Source organism: Emys orbicularis, chromosome 1 (genome assembly GCF_028017835.1).
Source record: "Emys orbicularis isolate rEmyOrb1 chromosome 1, rEmyOrb1.hap1, whole genome shotgun sequence".
Classification (NCBI taxonomy): domain Eukaryota; kingdom Metazoa; phylum Chordata; order Testudines; family Emydidae; genus Emys; species Emys orbicularis.
The window spans coordinates 33,748,587-33,774,355 of NC_088683.1; the positions used below are offsets into that span (position 1 = coordinate 33,748,587).

At 39.6% G+C, this 25,769-nt stretch overlaps 1 protein-coding gene across 1 annotated transcript in view; it reads right to left on the bottom strand.

The window, feature by feature from the left end:
* Window positions 1–25,769, bottom strand: part of CELSR1 (cadherin EGF LAG seven-pass G-type receptor 1) — a 285,263-nt gene that overhangs the window by 115,668 nt on the left and 143,826 nt on the right. Inside the window, exons 3-5 of the mRNA XM_065408216.1 lie at window positions 13,259–13,481; window positions 8,055–8,170; window positions 2,335–2,423 (exon numbers count right to left, since the gene is read on the bottom strand). Of these exons, the coding sequence (XP_065264288.1) occupies window positions 2,335–2,423; window positions 8,055–8,170; window positions 13,259–13,481 (428 nt within the window). The remainder of the gene's footprint in view (window positions 1–2,334; window positions 2,424–8,054; window positions 8,171–13,258; window positions 13,482–25,769) is intronic.

A 25,769-nucleotide genomic window follows, 5' to 3' on the forward strand; every position in this document is an offset into this window, starting at 1 on the left:
AGAGTGAATAAATGAAGACTCGGCACACCACTTCTGAAAGGTTGCCGACCCCTGCTCTAGGAAACAGCATCTGGGGAAATGGGAAGGAACACCTGTGTGTCCCCTTCTCCCCAAAGAGCTGGAGCAGTCTGGGAGATAGAAGGGGAAAGGCCCATACACACACTGGAAGGCTCAAAACTGAGCATCTGTGACCCCCAAGAATCTCCTCCAAAGAAGATGGCAAAGCAGGGAGAGTATTTCAGGGAAGCCCAGCAGGCCAGTTACTGACCCTGATCCCGACTGTTGAGCTCCCTGCGCTCTCCTCCTGGCATGGCAGAACTGACAGAGGCCCCTCTGTCCTCCCTCGCCAGTGAGCCTTGATCTGCTGTTGGGAGGAAGAGGGCAGCACACAGGTCCCAAAAGTCCCCTCACACTGAGAGCCACTCTCACAGCGGGGCTTTGTCCACCCCAGCTCAGAGGGAGGGGTACCATTGTAAGAGGCAGACAAATAAGCAAATGCTTTAAAACAGTAAAATGTCCTTCACTATGCTAGCAGAATAACTTATATTATCCCTTCAATAAACAGAAACAAACTCTGAAAATGAGTCAAAGGTTTATTTTTAATCACTGCATAGGATCACTTTTCCTTTTAGAGAATAGGCTGGAACTGTTTCAACTCCTTATCTTTTTGGCAGCACTTTAGAATTTTAAACTAGTAGCCATACTATGCAATCCAACCTTTCGCTGATGTATGTTCCTTTCCCTATGCTTGCTGGCCCATGAAGAGAAATGGCTCACCATGAAATATGTTAAGGGTTTCTTTATCATTTCAGTAAATAACTCCCTTTATATTAAAGCTACTTACTGGGGGGGAAAAAGCCAAGAACATGCAAAAACAGTGTTTTACAGATTACAAGAAAGACTTTCATTGTGTCCAGGGTCACATACATACAAGTTACACTTCTGTTTCTCTGTTGTACAGTGAAAATAAAGGCACATAATACAGGAATAAATGCATAACTGGATATGATTTTATTTTCTCCATAAAATATCCTTAGGCTAGAAGACACTACCTATGAATCTGATGAAAATCCTAATCTTTTCATTCAAAGTCGCACACAAATTGTGATGAAAGGACACAGCACTGGGAAAAAGAACTTGTTGATTATATTAATCCTTCATCTTCTATTTATCTTCTTACATTAGTATCCTCTTTCCTTTATAACACAGCCAACAGTACTCATCTATTTCTTTATTTAATCCTTCATAATGCTATCATGTCAGACTAAAAAGCATCAATTTTAAATAACCATACGAATTATTTAATTCCATTACAGATACAGGAGCTCTGAAATCTGTGTCTAAACTATGACCCCATATTTAATCTCAAAGCCCTCTTTTGTTCTTTACAGAAATGGCTTGTGTACCTAGATCTCTGACATAATCAAACAGCAACTTACATTTCCCATAAGCTACCCACAGAGCACATGAGTATCCTTGCACCCTTTAATTAGTTCATTGAGTGTATGGAATAGCCTTTTTTCCATTAAATCTAATCTCTTATATCTTTGTACATGGCAAATGAAAATTATTTAATAGGATCATTCCTGATTACTCGAAAAATACCATATCATAGCTTAACTTTCCAATTCTCTGTATACAGTATATTGTTTCCTTTACATGAATTTTCATAGGAGAATGCACCAAAATAGAAGTAAATGGCTTGCAGTGCTGCCTGCTTTTTCAGTACTTAGCTACTGTAATAAATATTAATACTAGAATCTGGTAAAAAATATCAAAAGGCAACAGCAGACACTGTCAGAGGGCCCTCAAAAGGAAAGTCTACCAGTGAGGAAGCTGTGGCAGCACAAAGCAGTCACAATCTTCCCTCCACCTGTGAGTCTGAGCAACCCCAAAAGTGAGTAGTCTTGACCATGCAAAGGGCATGGACAGAGTGGTTGGGGAATGTGGTGATTCAATGCATCCCCTCAGCAACTGTTAGGGGTTTTAGAAGAACTGAAAACTAGAAAAGCCCAAAATAACTGAACATTTTCAATTTTATTCTTCCTCAAAGGACACCCTGGACTCGAGCCTGCGCTCCTATTGTGATTAGACTCAAGAAGAACATGAAGGGGAGTTTTGCCTCAGTCAGGTGAGCAGGACTAGTGCCCGGGTTAGTTAAAAATTAAAACAAAAACAGAAATCCCAGGGCAACTACATAGGCTGGGCCAGATCCTCAGGTGGTGTAAATTGGTGTTATTCCATTGAAATCAATGAAACTGTGCTGAGGACACACTAACTGGCCCATTGTCTTTACTACTTTACACATAGCGTTCTTGACGTGTTCTACCTTACCTTGTTGTAGTACTGCACCTGAACAGAGTGCCACTGTCCATCACTGACCCCTCCTGGAACAAATGGTGCAACTGTTGTAGTGGTCTCCCCTGAAATGTTAGTTGGAACATGAGGAGAAAAAAAAATAGTCACCATGACGGTTACTCTGATTTAGTGACCTGCTCAGCATTGTACAAAACACGAACAGAAAGACAGTCCTGCCCGAAAGACAATAGTTTACCAGCCACCCATGAAATCCAGGCCTAATACAGTATACACTAATGGTAATTTAACATGCAAGAATTTGGAGTGTGAGTCTGAGTGTTGCTGAGTACTCTCAGTTTTACTAGAGTCTATTTTGGGTGCACAAACATAAAAGTGACTTCTGTAATACGTCAGTGAAACATGTTTCTTTTTGCTGCTGCAGAATGTAAAAGGAGATGTACAGGATAAACAAAGCTATTGAAAAAGTTGTCAAATGAGAACACATCAACATGAGTTTTGCTGCTTTTTCTGTCATTAACAAAAGTGTGATTTTTGGTTTGAAGAGTATCTTGCTGGCTAAAAGCACATCAATGAAATCGACTTCTAATCAAGGCTGAGAAGCTGGAATCTGACAGCTCTACTGGAAGGAGTGTTACAGAAACAAAACACTTTTCTCAGAAGAATTTTTAATTTCTAAACTTGTGGTTAAGGAATATTGTTTGCAGCCACTCATTGATTAAAATCAGGGTTGCTTTGTATATTATATTTGTAAGAGTAGAGGGTGTTAAGTCAGGTATGCAAACCAGAAGAACTAGCATGGTGATTATTCATTGCTGCTGTGAAGTAATGACAAAACAAACATTTACAGCAAAAGTACATAAGGGCCTGGCAAAGTGCTTTGGATTTCCACCCCCCTTTTTAAACACTTGGACAAAAGTTCCTGTTACAGAGGAAGAAGAGAAGAAAGAACATTAGACAAACTACCTATATAATAAGTCACAGAAAAAACAACTCCCCTCCCACAAGTTAACAAGCTGATAGTTTCACATATTGAACATAAAGCGTGCATTCTCCTCTATATTCATAAGTAACCTTTCACTATTCTCTTCTGTGTCTATGACTATCCCTTAAATACACCCTGATTATTCAAACAGTACAGACTAGTTTAATATCTGGTCTACATTTACCTTGAAAGGGGCCTCAATCATTGATAAGGATAATGAAAAATTATGCAAAAAGTTCATAAGCAAGCTTTTGTGAAGAAAGACACATTGATCTCTAATTATTTTATCTTGATCTCTGCTAAAAAAAAAAAATGTTGCTACATGTTACTCTACAGGCAAAAGTGACTGCCAATATGTCCAAAACTTGTACCTTCATGTTAATTTTTACCCATGTATACAAAACAAACCATTCTCCTTCCAAAGAGAACAGCATCTCTAAATATATTGGGCCAAATTCTGCTCTCATTTGCCCTGGTGCAAATCCAAATGAAACTTCATTGATTTAAATGGATCCCCCAAATATACACCAGCTGAATTTAGCCTATTCTCATTCATCCTCAGGCTGTCTTCCTAACAATCTGGTTCTTGTTTAGACAAGGAAAGGACAGGCAATACAGAATAAAACAAAACTCTCAAAACAGAAACACATTATTTCATAACACTTACCCATTAAAAAAAGTCTATCTTAAAACATGCTTTTGAGCTCTGTAGGAATAATGAAGAAATAAAACTAGAACCATTTAAACATAAAGTGCCAATGTTGCTCACAAGTCCATTGGTGTAAATCAATGGAGTAAATATAAATGGATTTACAGTGGTGCATTTGCGAGCACCCACACTCCAGGGGAAGTTAGGCTTCAAATTCTATTGGTCTTACATTTTGTAAAATTGTATTTTAAATAAAACCCAAATTGCAGCCAGATGGGACCCAGTAAAATCCCTTTTAAAGTAGAAAAAATTAAAATAATAGGATTATTTCATTTAGAAAATGCATATGTTATTATATGTACATATATATGAATAAATATACACACAAACATGCTAAAGGAGCACTCAAGGAAGATAAGGCTGTCACAGAGAAGAGGAATGAATTCTTTGCATCATCTTCACTGCAGAAGATGGGAGGGAGATTCCCACACCTGAGCCATTCTTTTTAGGTGACAAATCTGAGGAACTGTCCCAGGTTGAGGCGGCAACAGAAGAGGTTTTGGAACAAATTGATAAATTAAACTATAACGAGTCACCAGGACCAGACGGTATTCACACAAGAATTCTGAAGGATCTCAAATATGAAATTGCAGAACTACTAAATAGTGGTATGTAACCTACTGCTTAAATCAGCCTCTGTTCCAGATGACTGGAGGAAAGATAACATAACACTGATATTTTTTTTAAAGTTCCAGAGACAATCATGGCAATTACAGACTGGCAACCCTAACTTCTGTACCAGGCAAACTGACTGAAACTGTAGCAAAAACAGAACTATCAGACACACAGTTGAACTTGGTATGTTAGGAAAGAAGCAACATAACTTTTGTAAAGGGAAATCATGCCTCACCAATCTATTAAAATTCTTTGAGGGGGTCAACAAGCATGTGGACAAGGGTTATCCAGTGGATATGGTGTACTTGGACTTTCAAAAAAGCCTTTAGTAGACCCCACACCAAAGGCTTTTAAGGAAAGTAAGCTGTCATGGGTTAAGAGAGAAGGTCCTCTCATGGATCAGTAACTGGTTAAAAAATAGGAAAAAGGGTAGGAATAAATTGTCATTTTTCACAATGGAGAGAGGAAAATAGAAGATCCCCCAAGGATCTGTACTCAGACCTGTGCTGTTCAACATATTCATAAATGATCTGGAAAAAAGGGTGAACAGTGAGGTGCCAAAATTTGCAGACAATACAAAATTATTCAAGATAGTTAAGTCCAAAGCTGACTGAGAAGAGTTACAAAAGAATCTCAAAAAACTGGGTGACTGGGCAACAAAATGGCAGATGAAATTCAAGGTTGATACGTGCAAAGTAGTGCACATTGGAAAACATAATCCCAACTATACATACAACATGATGGGGTCTAGATTAGCTGTTACTAGTCAAGAAAGAGAGCTTGGAGTCATCATGGATAGTTGTCTGAAAACATCTGTTCAATGGGAGCGGCAGTTAAAAAAGCTAACAGAATGTTAGGAACCACTGGGAAAAGGATAGCTAATAAGACAGACAATATAATGCCACTATATAAATCCATGGTAAACCCACACCTTGAATACTGTGTGCAATTCTGGGTGCCCCATCTCAAAAAAGATATACTGTATTAGAATTGGAAAAGGTACAGAGAAGAGCAACAAAAATGATCAGGATTATGAAACAGCTTCCATATAAGAAGAATTAAAAGGTTGGGACTCTTCAGTTTAGAAAAGAGATGACTAAGGAGAAATATGATGGAAATCATGAATGGTGTGAAGAAAGTGAATAAGAAAGTGTTATTTCCCCCTTCACACAACACACAAACCAAGGGCCACCAGTGCTTAATTTGTGCTAGGGCTGAGCCCTGGCACCTCTAAGCTTGGCAGTTCATTGCCCTGGCACCTCTGGGATTGCCACATCAGTTATGAAAGTAAAAAAATTTCTTGAGCCCAGGCACCTCTTTCATTACAAATTAAGCACTGGGGGGTCACTCAATAAAATTAGTTGGCAGCAGCTTTTAAACAAACACAAGGAAGTACTTCTTCACACAATGCATAGTCAACCCGTGGAACTCATTGCCAGGGGATGTTGTGAAGGCCAAAAGTATAAGTGGGCTCAAAAAAGAATTAAATATGTTCATGGAGGATAGGGCCATCAGTAGCTATTAGCCAAGATGGTCAGGAACACAACCCCCTATTCTGGGTGTCCCTATATTTCTGACTGCCAGAAGCTGGGACTGGACAACAGGGGATGGATCATTCAATAATTACTCTCTTCTGTTCATTCCCTGTGAAGCATCTGGCACTGGCCACTGTTCGAAGACAGTATACTGGGCTAGATGGACCACTGGTCTGATCCATACTATATAGCTGGCCCCATACTATATTGCTTCAGGACAAAATAAGTTCAACAAGACAAATAACCTGCTCTTGTATCATGGTTGTTCCTATTTTTAATACCACTCTCTTCTTCCTCTCAATAAAGAAAGTGTTTGAGGCACTGTCAGATAACTGATGCTATCCAGATGAAAATCATCATCTAGCCCTTTTGTCAATCATTAGTTATCTGTCCTGTCGCATTCAGCAAACCTAGAAGTAATTCCTTTCAGCCAAATGTGTTAAATCTATTCATGGACTGGTACAGAGATGTGAGATTTTCATTAGAACTTGAGACAAAACCCACTGAAGCCAATGAAAAGACTCCCGATGTCCTTAGTGGGCTTTTGTTCAAGCCCTTAGCTATGTATTGACAGCTTCACATCCCATTTTTATTGTGGTAATGACTGATTAGTTTGGTTCTTCTAGTTCCTCTGCCGCTTCTAGTTTACTCAGCAGTTGCCATCTGGAGGTGCCGTATATATGCATCAGTGAACTTTACTGACAATAATGTTTATTGACCACAGAATAAAGAGTGATAATTTTTTTTCTTCTATCTCGCTTTTAATTTTTTCCTTTCTCTGAGGAATAATTTTTGGATAACATGTATACAGTACATTCCCTTGGTGATGCATTATAAGATCAAACCCCCACACATTGGTGAGGAGGCCAACTTTCAGCCTAGTGAGAATCTTTTATTGCAGAGATATAAATGCCCTATGGGCTTTATAACTGGTATGCTGACAAGCCCTTATCTACATAGTGGGTGCCACCGTTAGAATATAAAGCCTGCCACAAGCTGAAACATTTTACTAATCTCATCACACATTATGTCATGAGAGTTACTGACTATGCAGGATCTGCAGCTTAATGCCCCATCTAATTAAAAGAATACTAGTAGTAATATTAACTACAGCAGATGAACACCTATGAATACGAAAGAACAATGACCCATCTTTAAATGTTTGAATGCCATGGGAGTTTATAGTGAACAGTTGCCTACCAAAAAGCACCTCTTCCAAAACATCAGTCTTCACTTAACAAGTACCAAGCAGCTACTTGATGTGTAGTAACACTGGCAGTTCTCTTCTCAAGCTCATAGCTCTCTTTAAGCTTCCCCTTTACTTAGAAATGCTGAATTATTGATACTGCCCAACAAATACAAAGATTGTGCACTCTCTTTTCCACCCTTACTTCCAAGGACTGAGAGGTTGATCTAATATCTAAAGCCCTCTGTTCCTCTAGGGCCCAATTCTATTCCCATTGAAAGCAAGAGGAGTTTTTCAATGGACTTCAGTGGGATGTGGATCATGCCCTCAGTGTGTTGTTCTGTAGTTAAAATGGTTTGATAAATGCCCTATGTTGTAACGGTTGATGATGAAAGAGCTGCTGAATCCAAACCACAAAAATAAAAAAATAAAGAATACAAGAAAAGAAAGTAAAAAGATCTGGGTAAATGAACTGTTATACAATACAATAGTGCAATGTTAATCATTTGTACAAAAGAGCAATAACTCTGTAAAGTTTTAAACTTAATTAAAATCTTTAATTTGGGATCTATGAATCAATCTAGGAAACCACATAAAATCTTTAATGAGGTTCATTTCAAAATGCAGTGAGATGTTATCTTCTCCGTAAAGTTATTGCTAGTATTTACATATAAAAGTATCAAACTAAATGGGCAAGGAACACCTTACCTGCAGAGAATGTTAGTTGGATCTGTTCTTCAATGATCTCAAGAGCAATAAAGTCATGTTTCTCATTAAAACGTCCATTGTAGAGGAGCAGAGCATTCCTTTCTCTGGTTGCAAACCTGTAACATGCAGACACAAATTTCATATTTAATTATCTACAAAGTGAAGAACATACAATCCAGCCACTCTGAAAATAATAAATAATAACTAAATAAATAAATAAATAAATACATAAATAAATAAATAAATGGAGATATCCCATCTCCTAGAACTGGAAGGGACCTTGATAGGTCATCGAGTCCAGCCCCCTGCCTTCACTAGTAGGACCAAGTACTGATTTTGCCCCAGATCCCTAAGTGGCCCCCTCAAGGATTGAACTCTCAACCCTGGGTTTAGCAGGCCAATGCTCAAACCACTGCGCTAAAATAGATGACATAAAAGCTACCAGTCACCATGATCTCAAGACAGAATGCAGCACTGTAACTGCATAACGCATCTCTCTTAAAATTCATTCTCCTTTGTTACCCCTTTCGCCAGCAAATAATAAAATTAAGATAATTAGCAGTACATATTATTTTGTTGTCTACAGGAGTCAGCAAGGGAGGACCTTCCAGTGGTCCGAATGGACTGAGTTATTATTTTTTGTTGAGTGTCCGAAAGTGTGAAATGCTACAGCCTAAATTCAAAATGATGCAGTGAGGGTCATACATAGATGAAAAAGAGTCGAGGAGGGGAAAGACAAGACTTACATTAATAATGTCACATGGTTAATCAGGGCTTGATCCTGCACCAGTCAAGTCAATTGGGAGTAAGGCAAATTCACGCATCTTGATGATTCCATTAAATGAGTTGGGGTTTTCTTCATTTTTAATTTAATGTTCTCTAATCTCAAGAATTTGATGCTCCAGAAGCAGGAGGAGTTTCCGCTTTTGTGCTAGGAAATAACTGATAGCCCTAGTTTTAGAAAAGCCTAGTTTTGGCCTCTGCAGCTCCTTTAAAATTTGGGTAGGGCTCATTATCAAATTCTTTAAATTTATCTATATCTATAACTAATTTTAATGTGTGAAGAAAAACAGAAGTCATCGGAAGTTTTTACAATTCTAAACAGTAGTAGTCTGCACTGATTCTGTATCATCAACCTCTAGAAAGCTTTGTGACCTAAAAGTTTGGGGTGTTCTAAAATAACACACTTGTCTTATAAGTCTATGAAAGACAAATTTGAATTCAAAGCTCTGTTCCATGGAAAGAAGAAATGGCCTCTACCATAGGGCATGCAATGTGGCACCAATTAGTGGGGCTCTTGTGGAATAAAATGACCACAATCTTCTGAATCCTGACTCTAGAGAATTAGGAAGAGGCAGGTATTTCAGAGCACTGTGTCCTGGCATCTTCATTTTCCAGATCATAGTTTAATTCTTAACAAGACATATAGGTTATACTTACCATATGTTCTCCCTAAAGAAACAGATGCCAGAATCAGAGCTGGCTGGAAACCAGAATTTCCATTCTGTGGGAAAATCTGACATTTCAGGGGACAAAACTGTTCCAAATCAGAACGGAAAACTGAAATTCTGAAGTTTCTCATGAAACAAAATTTCAAAAAATTTGGATTGGGGCAACTGAAATGTGTCATTTTGTTAAGGTAAAATGTATCATTTTGATTTTATAGTTTTATTTTTTTTTAAACATGTACATTATATTCACCTATTAAATATTATATTTTATATATGAGTGTAGCATTGAAATTAATATTGTACTATAATACAGAATCAGAAATGAAATAAAATATAATAATAATATATGGAGATATACCTATCTCATAGAACTGGAAGGGACCCTGAAAAGTCATTGAATCCAGTCCCCTGCCTTTACTAGCAGGACCAAGTACTGATTTTGCCCCAGATCCCTAAATGGCCCTCTCAATGATTGAACTCACAACCCTCTGTTTAGCAGGCCAGTGCTCAAACTGCTGAGCTATCTCTCTCCCCCCAATAATAACATTGAAATGAAATATTTCAATATTATCAAAATGAGATAATAAAAGTCCTGTAGAAAATACATCAAAACTGGCATATTCCTATGAAATGTTTCAATTTTGACTGAACTGTACTTTTTGAGAGAAAACTGTTCCATCAAAACAATTTCGACCAGCTCTAAACAGAATATATCTAAAGAAAAGAGGGCAGAAGTGATTAGTTAGTTGAATAACAGTGTCAACTTCATATTTCTGTCTAAAAATGTTACTAGGAACTACTAATAAGAGTACTATAACTGAACGTGGGTAAAATATATATTTTTTCTATTTTTTTCAGTTTGTTTACCTTGTGCATTTAACAATACTTTGTATAAATTCAGTTTCACTGTTCTGTTGATGGTCAATTGAACTTCCTGTCTCATACACTAGCAATTTGGTGTTCTTGCTTTAGCTCTCTTTGCTGCAAAGAGCTGTATATACACATCAGCTGGGGAGCAGAATTTTTTTTAAAGGGAAGGTTTTGGTTCTTTGTTTTAATTTCAGGACGTACTACTTACAGAGTGCTTTATCAGAGACTGGAATTGTTTGAAATAAATCTTTTTAAAAAAATCAGTTGACAATTCCCTTTAAGTGAGGCTGAATGACTAAGAACTCTTGGGAGAGAGGAGAGATGGAGAGGAGGTGGGGCACGTCTGATAAATGTCCCAGAATAACAGTGAGATTTAGCATGCAGAAATAGGGTATATGGTAAATAAGCATCTGACTACTTGTTCTCTTTCCTTTTCCCTTCTGTAAGAACATATGGTGAGTATAATTTATAGGTTCCAAACCATTTAAATGCTCAGAATGCCTCATTAGCTTGTAACATAGTCAGTGAACATATGGATTATTTTTAAAATCCCATTTTAGTCATGAGAATGAACTAGACAAACCTCCCACTCTTTGACCTCTTGGCGGAAAGTGGGGCTGGAGGACGCTAGACACCCTGAGATAATGGCAAATCCTTTGTCTAGCCAAACTTCTACTTCTTGATTATCCTGAAGTAATGTTTCCCTCCTGTGTTGGAGGAGAATAAGGGGCAAGAAAATACTCAGCATAAAATCTAAAAGCCCATATAGTTTGTCATCCTGACCCATATAGGGACAAATTCTGTGCTAATTTACATCCTGTGCAATGCCATGAAGCTAATGGCACCTCTACCCCAATATAACGCTGTCCTCGGGAGCCAAAAAATCTTACCGCGTTATAGGTGAAACCGCGTTATATCGAACTTGCTTTGATCTGCCGGAGTGCGCAGCCCCGCCCCCCCCGGAGCACTGCTTTACTGCGTTATATCCGAATTCGTGTTATATCAGGTCGCGTTATATCGGGGTAGAGGTGTATTTAATTCAGCACCAAATATGCCTGTTGAGTTTTTAAAGATTTTGAAGTGGCTGCCTGGTGTGAAAACTATGATGCTAAGCCTTACTGTTTGCTGTTTCTCAGTAAGTCCCACAAGGTGACTGTGAGCCATTCACACACCACACTTTGAGAATCTTCCTGGAAGCCTGTAAAATGACACCATGCGCTGCTGGAACAATTCTCTGGTAGTACAAGAGCTGAGCTGGCAGCCTGCCTCCAACACTCCCTTTGCATTTCATGTAAATCTGACAGTTCCAAGCCTTTTTTCCCCCCTCAGCTTTCTCTTGTCTAGCAGAGTTGACGCTTGAAAACCTTCCTATTTGGTTTTGAGATCTAATTTTGATCAGAATCAATGCAAAGCCATTCTATATATTCTTCACAGTTTTCACAACCTTCCATACTAACCTTGATAAGTTATATTTATTGTAACTGCATGCTTTGATTTAACCATGGTTTCAAGACTCCACAAAAAAAAATGTGACCACTGTAGTGTTAAGGCAAGATCAAGAGTAAAATGGAAACATTCTGCAAAGAAGCAGCAAGCTATGCTTGAGTGTATAACAAGAATAAGCTAACTTTGAGGGTTTTCTTAGACTAAGTAAAGTGATTGATTTTAGCTAACTCAATAGCTAACCCGGACCTCTTTTTCTAATCTAAGCAAACACCCAAAGTTAGCTTCTTGTTGTTGTTTTTATCCATATTAGGTAACCCCAATCCTTTCACTGGTGTAGACGCAGCTTAGCACATTTTACCTTGACTCCGTCAAAGTCAACCCTTGGCCAGCTAAATCATGGTAAAATCTACCTCCAAAGAATCATTCTCCCAATCTCTGGAGCTCACAGAGATCCTTGGGTGAACTTGTGCATTCATACACATGGAGACGGTGATTAGGGCAGGAGAAGGTGGTCTGGGAGCAGAGACAGATGCCATCACCTCCCTGCTTAAAGTCTGCAGGGGCTATGCCATAAAGTTAATTTAGCTTAAGGCAGCAATGAATTTTATGCAGCTGCATCTGTCCCTGTGCTATACAACCCTCTTTGTAGGAGTGCCAGGAGCAGCAGAGGGTGGTAGAGGGAGCCAGCAACCCCAACTCTGCTGGGTGCCCCACTGGTGATCAGCACAGATCCAAAAGTGGGCGCACTAGTTGGGTAGAGGCATGGCCAGGCCAGTTGTGGGACATGCTGTTTTAGTCCATCTCCTCGCCAGCCTCTGCCAGATGCAAATTGAATATGCCCTCCTCCAGCAGAATCCCACATTTCCTCTCTCCAGGCACAGTGTCTCCTGCTGGCCCAACTGTGCCCTCCTGAGCCATGAGGGCTTGAAGGAGCCAATTCCCTCTATCTGTGTACAGGATTTTGCAATACTTCAGTACAAAAAAACCTACACAAAACAAAACACTGATCTGTGTGGCAGAGGAGCTGAATATTCTGAAAGTGAAAAGTTTTATGATAGGAGGGACACAGTCAGCACTTCATATTAGAGACAGCAAGACTGCTTTTAATTCCTGCCCACAATCCGGCTTTCAAATAATGCTCTTCGGGGCAGGGACCATCTAACTGCTCTGTGTTCGTACAGTGCCGAGCAAAATGGGGCCCCACTCCTGGCTACCTTTTGGACAATACCATAATAACATGATTAATAATAATCTCAAGTAGCATGATTCTAATTCTGCTCCCATAGGAGTCAATGGCAGACTTCCCACAGTAACCACTTTCACACATATTTAACTCTGGGGGCTACAAATATACAACAATATTTGGCCCTAAATCCAAATCGAGGAGAGATTTGGACTGAATCCTTTCTTATCAAGACAGAAGAGAAACGAACTTACATGAGGGAAACAGTGAAATGGAAGCGCTGTCTTAACCCTTTGAAGGTGACAAACGACTGTGGAGGGAAACTTCTTGTTGTCATCTCACAGTAAGGTCTCTCGTACTCTCCTGGGGGACACTCGCATTTGAAACCTCCTACCAGCAGATTAACACAGGTTCCTCCGTTTTTACATACTCCCGGTACGCAGCGGCCAGAGCGGGCATTCACTTCGCAATACTCGCCTGGAAGAAGGAGAAACAAAGATCAGTAGGAAACACTTGGCGCTAGATTCCAACTAAACAACAAATTGCCAGAGATACCAGTGAAGGAGATCAGTTATTATAGCTTAAAAAAAAAAAAAAAAGCTAACGTGTTTTTAAATGTCTGTACATCAAGTTAAGTAGTTGTAATTGCAACAGAGTGTATGTATATGCCGCACTGTTTCTCAAATTTTAATTCTCTGCATAGTTTAGGATAGTGTTTCCTCAGAGATCCTTTTTCAAATACTTCACAATGCTAGCTCTAATTTTTAGATTTCTAGGCTGCTTTCAGAACTGGTGGTAAATATATACCAGGAAGAAGGTGACATTATCATGTAAAAACCTGAATACTTCCTGTCAGCTAAAAAATGTGTAAATGGTTCCAGCATTTGATATTGTTTTCAATCACCCAGGATCAAATGTTCACTCCCGACTGTGAATGGTGTAAATAGATAAGTGTTGCATTTCCCCTTTAATGGAATTCAATTTTACTGCAGGTGTCACTGACTAAGTACAACTGAGCCAGGAATATAGTATTTTTAAAGTGTGTGCATTTATATAAAGAATGGGCAGGATATAGGTGACATGCATAGTGCTTTCATTTTTTTTTTCACAGTGTCCTACCGACATTTACTTCGCTTTCCAAACAACTATACAGTCAAGTCATTCAGTTGTTAAGAGACATGTATACTGATTTACAAACTCCTGAAGTTTTTTATCCTCAAATGCTGTAATTTTATTCCATACCAACCCCCACCCCAACCCTACATTAAGATTTTTGTTAATCTTAAACTCTCAAAATTCAGGAAATAGCAAAGGTAAGTTTGTACACACAACCTTAGCCATAACGACTTTTGCACATGCATTAAAATTTGGTCAAGATTTTCAAAAATGCTTAGTGAGTTTACAGTTTACAAGGTCTGTAGGAGACGTTCTTGAGCCCCTTAACACCATACAAAATCTGCAGAGGCTGACGCAAAGGCTGCTGCAGAATTAACTGTTCTACAGAAAACTAGTTCTCTCTCTGTGTTAATTATTTAAAATTTGTCTATCAGAATGTGGGTTGTGAGGTAACTGCCGTTGTTATGCTTGATTATATCTACCCAGATCCTGCATGTAAAAAGTGTTCATAAAAATTAAAGTGGGTTTATATAATTAAATTAATCCCAGAAAGAGTGCCAGATAACTAAACATAGAGCAAAGCTGTGTGGCACAACCCAACTGAAGAAAGAAGTTTCCAACAGTATAATATTTGCACAAATACTAGTCACAGGTCTATATAAAAACTTTGTAAGCGCATTCCTAAAGAATTCAAAACAATATTTAAGGAACTATGTCTCTCACACATACAAAACACAGTAGCATACACAAGTATACCATTATCACTCAGCAAGTCAAATTCAGACCTCTATAAGAGGGTACAGCTCCAGTACAGCCTACATCATCAGATCTGAATTTAGCTCAGTCAGTGCCTATACTGCTGATTATAATAAGAGTTACCTGTTTTAGGCAGCTGTGTGATATCTATAGGCATCTGCTTGGAAACAATCAGAAAGTTGGTATCTTAAAAAGTACCTATTGCAAGGCATGCTAGATCTAACCAAACAACTCTGTTCCAGGGTTGCCAAATATTTGTATAAATTGGAATTATACTCTGCATCTTCCCCCCTGTCGCTTCCTCCTCTTCCCCCCTTGCCCCCACCACTTACTGGATTGTCTCCACCTCTCTCCTTCTGCCCCGGGGCTGAGACGGGAGCTGCTGCAGCCTGACAAGAGCTTGCCTACAAGTAGGAGGTGGCCCTGGCTGAGCAGGGGCTGGCACGGGTTAATGACCTGGCACCTCCCTCACCCCGGGGTAACCGGACTTTTGGTGTCAGGTCAGTACATCTGACCAAACGCTGACAGGTCCCCTTTTCGACCGGACTTTCTGGTTGAAAACTGGGCACCTGGCAACCCAAAATGGCTTGGGTCCACATCAGGCACACCATCAAGGGCTCATTCACCTGCACATCCACTAATGTTATATATGCCATCATGTGCCAGCAATGCCCCTCTGCCATGTACATTGGCCAAACCGGACAGTCCCTCCGCAAAAAAGAATAAATGGACACAAATCGGACATCAGGAATGGTAACATACATAAACCAGTAAGTGAACACTTCAATCTCCCTGGTCATTCTATTACAGATTTAAAAGTCACTGTCATTGAACAAAAAAACTTCAGAAACAGACTTCAAAGAGAAACAGCAGAACTAAAATTCATTTGCAAATTTAACACCATTAATCTGGGCTTGACTAGGGACTGGGAGTGGCTGGCTCATTACAGAAGCAGCTTTTCCTCTCCTGGAATTGACACCTCCTCATCTATTATTGGGAGTGGACTACATCCACCCTGATTGAATTGGCCCTGTCAACACTGGTTCTCCACTTGCGAAGTAACTCCCTTCTCTCCATGTGTCAGTATATAATGCCTGCATCTGTAACTTTCACTCTATGCATCCGAAGAAGTGAGGTTTTTACCCACGAAAGCTTATGCCCAAATAAATCTGTTAGTCTTTAAGGTGCCACCAGACTCCTTGCTGTTTTTATAACCACAGGCTCCCTCTCCACCCCAACAATCAGAGACCAAGCTCCAGCCTGAGCTGCAACTTGAAACCACTGTCCGCAGAGCTATTTTTAGGGCACTAGCGGGAGCCCCGCTTACCCAAGTCTGTTGGCCTAGGCAGGGAGGCTCACGTCTGCAATCTGTGTAGACCTACCCAGAGACAACTCACCCCTCTTGTGTGCTGAAACTCTCCAAGAATTAGAATGACACATTTTCTACATAAAAGACTAAGCATGGGCTTGCCCCGTTTTAAAGGAGTAGGATATTTAACGATATAAATCTCCAACTCCAAATGGAGTGGAATCCTCAAGGCCTGCTGAAAAGAGAACAATACACTTGACAAAAGCAAACAAGGCACAGAGCTGAACACAAACAGACATGATACAAACAGGGGGGATTGTTTCCATTCTGAAATGCTGTTGGAATACCATGGCAATACAGAGGGTTCTCATAATATAAGATCCTAAGGCTGCATTCATTAATCCTTCCTTATTCTTCTATGCAGAAAGAGTGCATAGACACAGTAGATTGCTAGTTTAGATACAAGTATAATTCCTATTTATAGCAGACAAATGTAAAACCATTTAATAAACAAGAGAAAGGGTGATCTTGTCTGAAATTGGGGATCTGCAGTGGTGATGAGAGAACTAGGGGATCTGCACTGCAATGAGGAATGGCTGCCGCAACCTGTGCGTATAGCTTAATCATCTGGTTTATGACTCAGCCAATCTACCCCCGACTGTAACTAGCAACCTTTTCTCTATTAAAGTAATTTAATATTTCCTATAGTGTTGGTATTTGGGGACTCCCTGAACATACTTCTTATGTATCACAGCTCCATGAAATCCAGGCAGGAGGTGTAATGCTACAGTGACCTTTAGTCCTCATAACATGTAACAGAGTCTTTTTCCACAATGAAACCTAGAGTGTGCACCTTTGGATAATTCTGCCTTATGTGTGCCTATCATCCCTCATGCAGACTTTTGGACTTTGAGAAATCTTTAATAAGAGCCAGCAACCAATCCACTATAAGTCAATCAATTTGTAAACACCTACAGGATTATAGGGTTATGCGGAATAGTCAGAATGTATTTGTTAAGAACAAATCAAGCCAAACCAACCTAATTTCCTTCTTTGACAGAGTAACTGGCCTAGTGGATGGGAGAAAGCAATACATATGATATATCTTGATTTTAATAAGGCTTTTGACACAGTCCCACATGACATTCTTATAAGCAAACTAGGGAAATGTGGTCTAGATGAAATTTCTGCAAGATGGGTGCAAACTGGTTGAAAGACCTATTCAAAGAATAGTTGTTAATGGTTCACTGTCAAACTGGGAGAATGGAAGGGGGTATCTAGAGGGGTCCTGCAGAGGTCAGTCCTGGGTCTGGTACTATTCAATATTTTCCTTAATGACTTGGATAATGGAGTGGAAAGTATGCTTATAAAATTTGCAAATGCCACCAAACTGGAAGAGGCTGCTAGCACACTGGAGGGCAGGATTAGAATTCAAAAACAACCTTGACCATTTAGGGTATGTCTACACTGCAATTAGACACCCAGGGCTGGCCCATGTCAGCTGACTCGGGCTCATGGAGCTAGGGCTCACAGAGCTGTTTAACGCAGTGTACATGTTCAGGCTTGGGCTGCAGCCTGAACTCTGGGAGCCTCCCACTTCGCAGGGTCCTAGAACCCAGTTCCAGCCGAAGCTCAAACCTCTAGAGTGCAATTAAACAGCCCTTAGCCTGAGCTGAGCAAGCCCAAGTCAGTTGGCATGGGCCAGACATGGGTATCTAATTTCAGTGTAAACATACCCTTAGAGAACTGGTTTGAAATCAACAAGTACTTCACTTTGGAACAAAATATCAAATGCATAACTACAAACTGGGGACTAACTGGCTAGGTGGTAGTACTGTTGAAAAAGATGTGGGAGGCTAAAGTGTATCACAAATTAAATAACAGTTAGTGTGATGTAGTTGCAAAAAAGTCCAATATCATTCTGGGATGTATTAACAGGAGTGTTGTATGTCAGACATGGGAGGTAATTGTTCTGCTCTACTTGGCACTGGTGAGGCCTCAGATGCAGTACTGTGTCCAATTCTGGATGCCACACTTTAGGAAAGATGTGGACAAACTTGACAGAGTCCAGAGAAGAGCAACAAAAATGATAATAGGTTTAGAAAACCTGACCTATGAGGAGCAGTTATAAAAAAAACTGGCATATTTAGTCCTGAGAAAAGAAGATTGAGGGGGGAACCTGACAGTCTTCAAATATGTGAAGGGCTGATATAAAGAGGACAGTGATCAATTGTTCTCCATGTCCACTGAAGGTAGTACCAGAAGCAACGGGCTTAATCTGCAGCAAGGGAGATTTAGGTTAAATATTACGAAAAGCTTTCTAACTATAAGGATAGTTAAGTACTAGAATAGGTCCTCAGAGCAGGGGGCTGGACTTGATGACCTCTCGAGGTCCCTTACAGCCCTACATTTCTATGATTCTTCAACGCATAATAAATATATTTTTTGATAAAATTTAAAAGAATTTTTCATGTGTGTTAATACAATAAAGTATTCTGATATGTGGCAATGGGAATGGTATAATAACAAGCAGAAGAGAAAACAGAGAAGGAAATCTCACTGCCTAGTCAAAGTACTTTTATTTGATCTCGTACTGAAGGGTTCCACTCTATAACCAAATCAAATAATTACTGATTGTCTTACCAGATCGATCTCTCTGTCAGATAAGATAGGTGTTAAAGGATTTAAAGAAACAAATAATAATGATGATGGTAAAAATTAAAAGAAACAAAGCATGGAGAAATAAACCCATATTGCAAATAAATTGTAAGCAGAAACATTAGCTTTTGATTATCAAACTGTATAGTAATTTGAATCAACGAACGAGTCTTTGCAGAAAAGCTCCGGGTTTGGTTAGTTAACTTGATTCTACAATGACAAAACATAAAGTCAGCTACTTTTCTAGAAACAACAATTTAATGACATTGAAAAAAAATAAGGAAGTATTCTAAAAGCTTAAATCAGATACTTCAGATACCTCAGAATACTGTACCATTCTATGACTGTTTTAACTGGAAATACCATGTTAAACAAGAGTTAGCACAAACCAGCAGGTCTGCACTGAATTGCTTTTTTCAGTTTTTCTTTTTCATTATGCTCTGGATACATATTAATTTTTTCACTCAGTATCTGTAACTGCTTCACCTGAGCTACAGGCAGTTTGGTAAGTGGACTGCAATTGCAGGTCTAAGAAGAAATACATTCTTTCAGTATTTTAATGGAAAGGAGAAACAACAAGGAATAGGGCAGCAAAATTCTTTTAAAAAGAAATCCCCCATGACCAGTTTTCTTGAAGGACAACCAACCATTTGTGTGCAAATCTCCTTTACATCTTAAACATTATACAAAAAAATCCCTCTTCCTCCTCTAACAAATACAACTGAAAAATGGTTCTGGTGATGGTACTGAAACAATCTGTACAACAAACAAAGCAACCATAAAAATAAAAGGGGGAAATCCCCCCAGAGCAATAAATATCCATTTTTAAAATCTACTCCATTAATGTGAAGTCTTCACTCCTTCTGAACTTTGTATTGATTGGCAGAAAGCCTAAGTAACATGAACACTCAGGGGAGAGATAACCAAGCAACAAAATCTCTAAAGCAGGACTCTTAAAGTTCTATATAACACTAAAAAAGACTAGGATTCCATTAGAATCTCATCAGGCCTCCAAGTTAAACATTGATAGACTGAGTGAATAGCCACTACAAGGCGTTGGTGGTATACAGTTACAGTAAGCAAGGAAACTGACTGTTCTAGCAGTTCCAATCTTGTTGATACCTGTTTAGAAGTGAGTGACGCTCTTTGCAGAGGCAAGTAAGACCATGTCCAACAAAATGAACAAAGAGTATTTGATGTGCAACCTGTAAAAGGAAATTTTTCCTTTCCAATCTACTCTGCAGGTATCTAGTTTATATTCTCCACTCATTTCATATACAGGAGTAGTGCAGAACATGCATCAGAGAGCTGTACTGGGGATAAGAGATACCTGGCGGCAAATTTATGTCTGTTGACATGAGATACACAGAGCCAAATTCATGACTTCACTGACTCCACCAGGCATGAATCTAGCTCTCAGTGTAGACTGGAGAATTTTGCACTAGCTCTGGGTATGTTTCATCTACAAATTAAAACATTGCAAAAATCTTTCTTCCAACTTTATTTAAAAAAAAAAATCATACAGCAGTGAAGCAGAGAAAGTGACCCCGTCAGTCCTCTGGGATGAAGAAGAGGATGGATTCTGGAGTGCTGACACTGTCTGAGGACTTGTGAATGTGAAAGCTAGGAATAACAAAAGGAAAGACACACACACACAATTGTGTCTCCTCTATCGTCTATGGGTAAAATCCTGGCCACACAGAAGTCAATGGCAAAACTCTCACTGCCTTCCTTGGGGCCAGGATTTAGCCCCATATATCAAGAAACCGCCCCCCGTCTCTCTCTCTCTCTTAAGATTGACATTGATATAAACTACTTTGGGATTGATTCTCATCTCAGTTACACTGGAGTAAATCCAGAATAACTCATTGAAGTTGATCAATTATTCCAGATTTAAATCAGAAGCTGACCACCTTTTCCCCCTTCTCAGCCCCCACCGAGACTGGGCTGATCCACAAAGTTGAGACTTGATCCAAACTTTCTGAAAGTGTGGAGATGTTCAGTTTCAGTGTTTGGTTTGAACCTGTCTCAGCTCTGGTTTGGTTTTGGCGCTCTTTACAATTAGAGCTGAGAACAAACTTACTAAGGATCATTTTGGGAAACAGATTTAGCACAAAAAAAATTAAAATTGTACCTAGGGCTGTACTCTCTTTCCTCATAATGATATCTCTGGATCTAAGATCATTGTACTAGTGGACATAACCAGCAGTAAACCCCTGAATAGTGAAGGATGAATTGTGCGATACAATTACCGCTCTGCCAGCTATGTCACCTTTATACCCATTCAGCTCACACTTCCACATCTGTCTCTTGTGCCTTTTCCCACAGTATCTTCTGCACATGCAATGTAGTCCTCATCCCAGTTCACTACCTCCCCACGTTCAAGCTCCTCTAAAGACTCACTCCCTTCTGCACTGCCTGGAAATGAACCAAATTACACACACAGGGCCTGATCCAAAGCCCATCTGCTGTCAATGGCAGTCTTCCAACTGATTCCAATGGGCACTGGATCAATCCCACACACTTCAGAGGTACAAATTATTGATTCTTCTGGGCTTCTCAGTGCATCCTGTCTGCTGTTCTTGTGCTTGATCCTGTAACTACTTAGGCCAGTAAGTTATTTTATTTATATAAGCAGCACTGGGTAGGTGTACTGGACTACATACTTGAGTAATGTTATTGGCAGGATTGGGCCCTTAGATTATAAACACAAAGCTCTATTTGTCACCTTTTCATGTGCTCAGCAAATAATATTTAAACTAATAATGACAGAACAGCAGCCATATAAAGACATGCAGTTTAGCTTGATAAAGCTTTGCAGTACTATGTACTAATTTCTAAATAGATGACTGGTTTCACAGAATGTGCCTTTATGTGGCTGAATACTTAGGTACAGATTCTGATACCATTACTCCTGTTGAATAGAGCTGTACTCCACAAATAGCCCCTGTCAGGGTTCCCTCCCCACTCTGAACTCTGGGGTACAGATGTGGGGACCCCCATGAAAGACCCTCTAAACTTATTTCTACCAGCTTAGGTTAAAAACTTTGCCAAGGCACAAATCCTTTCCTTGTCCTTGGACGGTATTGCTGCCACCACCAAGTGATTTAGACAAAAATTCAGGAAATGGACCACTTGAAGTCCCTATTTCCCCAAAATATCCCCCCAAGCTCCTTCACCCCCTTTCCTGGGGAGGCTTGAGAATAGCATACTAACCAATTAGTTACAATGTGAGCACAAACCAACCCCGTTGGTTTTTAGGACACTGAAAATCAATCAGGTTCTTAAAAGAAGAACTTTATTATAAAGAAAAAAGTAAAAGAAGCACCTCTGTAAAATCAGGATGGAAGGTAACTTTACAGGGTAATAAAAAGATTTAAAACACAGAGGATTCCCCTGTAGGCTTAGCTTCAAAGTTACAAAAACAGGAATAAAACTCACTCTTAGCATAGGGAAAATTCACAAGCTAAAACAAAAGATAATCTAACTCATTTCCTTGCCTTACTTACAATTTTTGTAATCTTAGATGCTTATTTCATGTATGTTTTTAGGATATGTTTTTTCCTGCCCTGGTCTCTCTCTCTGTCCCAAGAGGGAACAAACAAAGAGAGCACAAACAAAACCTTTCTCCTTCCCCCCATCCCCCCGATTCGAAAGTATCTTCTTTCCCCATTGGTTCTTCTGGTCAGGTGCCAACTAGGTTAATTGAACTGATTAACCCCTTACAGGTAAGGCAATTCAGTACACCTACTCAGGAGGGATTTTATGCTACCCTTAGCTGTACGTTTATTACAGCCCCTCTGAAGTAATTCAGGATACTTTTGCAGTCAGGTACTATTAACACGAGAAAGAGTATCAGAAGCCGCAGGAAGAAAATACCTTAGGCTAACCTGTTTTCAATTAAATCCACAGTGATTCCATTTACTTCAGTGGAGTTACCCTAATACTTCAATAGGAACTTTGCCTGACTAAGGACTGCAGGACTTGACACAATGAGATTATGAATTGCTCTGATTATGATACATTTCAGGAAAAATAAAGTTTGCTAAGAAATGTGAAAATCTTGGCTCAAAGGTAACCACACTGAGGTGAAAATGGAGGGATTAGAGATGGCGGTAAAGGTAACCATGTCTTAATCACAGTCTAACAGAAGTAAACAATACTATGGAGGTCAAAATAGATTTACTAGAAAATAAGAGGAAAGGTAGAAGTTTGCAGATTGGGAGTTTATGGACTCTTTCTCATTGATCGGTTGGGAGAATTCTCTTAAAATTGTGATTAATGAGCCTCTGCAGGCTGATCCCACACCAGCTCCGCTTCAGATAGATCCTGTCATTCCTCACTTTGCTAAGAAAATAAAAGTCTAACTTGTCTTCTTGACTGAACTTGTTTTGTATGTCACATGGTAGGACTAATACCTATAACCTCCCTCTAGGTTATACACCCTTCCATATTTTAGCCAAAAAGAAGAGAGCCTTTGGTGCACTTGAATAAAAAATGGTTGAGTGACAAAGGACTAAACTGTCCACTTTGTTCAGTTTCATTCAGACCAGGAACTAACATATCCTCCACCCCAGAAGATACATAAGAGGGAGGGATAGCTCAGTGGTTTAAGCATTGGCCTGTTAAACCCAGGGTTGTGAGTTCAATCCTTGAGGGGACCACTTAGGAATCTAGGGCAAAATCAGTACTTGGCCCTACTAGGGAAGGCAGGGGGGCTGGACTCAATGACCTTTCAAGGTCCCTTCCAGTTCTGGGAGATAGGACATCTCCATTAATTTATTTATTTTATAACAGCTAAGAGACTCTTGTATCTTTTCATTCAGACTTTCAGCTACTTGTTTCTTTTTTTTTTTTCAAAATGTATAAGAAGTTAAATAAAATTCTCTGGGGGCTTGTTTATATGGAGATTTAGTGCATGGCAAGTCGGGATATAAATCTACAGTGCCCTAGGATGCCGTGGAAGGGGGTGGGTTGGTAAAGATCAGCCTGGTTAGTCTGATCTTCCTTTGCCTGTAGATGTAGAAGATTGTCCTACACCCGGAGCATATTTATTTGTCAATGGGTATACTGGTTACTTTTGTTTGTTTTATTTATACCTGGCTACTTGATGATGAGTTATTGTTAAAGTCCCCTTGTTTAAATTAATATTACTATATAGGATAACAGTGCATTAATGTGGATATAATCCCGTGCAGCATTTATTTATATCAGTACTTTGTATCATACACATATTTGGCTCTCTCTCCTATCTCCAGACGGACTCTAACCCATTTGGACTAAAACAGTCTTTTATGACTATTTCTCTATAGTGATTTCCTATTGTGTATGTCTGTTGAAAAAAGGATTTACTCTGAAACTGTAGAAAAATGTTCTGTTACGGTTAAAGCATATTAGACATTGTAACTCAACAATAATCAATGTTTTCCTCTTTCTATTTATCATGGTTTGTATTTGCTTCAGTTGTAAAATACTGCAGAAATCAAAGAAAATGTTTTTGTTGCATGTTAAAGTGAACAGTTCTGAACTGACAGAGGGGACGGACTAGTTGGCTTTCCACAAGCCTTCGACTCCTAAGTGCCTAAGTAACTTTCAAAGATGTTATTTATGCCACGTTTGAAAATGTTAACCCATGTTTAACAAGCAAGGCACAGTGTTGGCACATATTATTCCAAGGACGCTCCTCCTCTGACTAAGCAAAAGGAAATATTTGCTTTCTGGAAGCGGAACATTTTTCTTAGGTGCTGCAAAGATTTCAAAAAACCATTGTCCTGGTTCTTAAAAAAAGCATAATGCTAAATGCAGCAGCAGTGGATAGTGGAGAAAGGTGTCTGACTGATGGTCTATACGTTGTCACCAGCCCTCACCTAGCTGGATGAACAAGCAGCTGGGAAAAGAAGATGAAAGGAGTTTTTTCTCCTTATGCCTGGCCCTCTGTAGAGGTACAGCTGCAGTCATTGCACTCCTGGCACACAAAAACTGGGAAGTCAATGGTGCAAAATTCCTCAAAGCATATGGGACAAGAGTAAGGCCATGGCTCTGCCTCCACCTTCCAAACCCTATTTCCCTCCAAACAACAGAGCTGTGCCAGCACAAGATGGAGTTCACACTGTAACCCGTACTACTGGCTATCATGCTGATCAATACAGTCTCAGGTTTCCTTGTACTCCTCCCCTGATCTGTCTGTATCCATCTGTTGTCTCTTGTCTTTTACTTTGATTGTAAAAGACAACAGAGAATGTCTTTGTTCTGTGTTTGTACAGCACCTAGCACAGTGGGGTTCTGGTCCATGGCTGGGGCTCCTAGGTGCTATGATAATATAAATAAGAAGTAAAAGGAAGATGATGGGTCTCTGTTCCCGCAAACTCCCATTGGAGTTGTGCCTGCCTGAGGCACTGTACTTCCATGGGCACCTGCTGGTCCCCCCAGCCTTCCTCCTCACCCCCAGCACAGACAGAGGCTTAAAAGCACAGTCCTGACCTAAGGAAGGGAGAGATGTGCCACTTTCCCCTTCCCCCACCCTGCAGACTCACAAAACAAAACAAAAAGCACCCAGTGGGGATGGATGATTAAGGATTCAGTTCTTTTGTCTCATTCAAATGAGAAGGAATAATTGAAAAAAGAAACAATACTGATGGGGATTACAGATATTTAGGGCACATCTGCTGGAGAAATGAATTAGTCTATGGACTGCAGAAATCCTGAACACATTCTCAATATTGTAATATCAATTTCTGATGGCCACTAAGGGCTGTTCAAAGCTCTTCATCTCCTGTGTAACTTCCACTCATGTCAATGGGATCTATGTGCACAGCTTGAGGCCGTGATATGCTAATACACTTTCTGCCTTCTATGTTTGTTAAGTATTGAAAGCTCCTAAATCAAAACTTAGGCCTTGTCTAGACTTGAAAGATCTGTAACCAGTT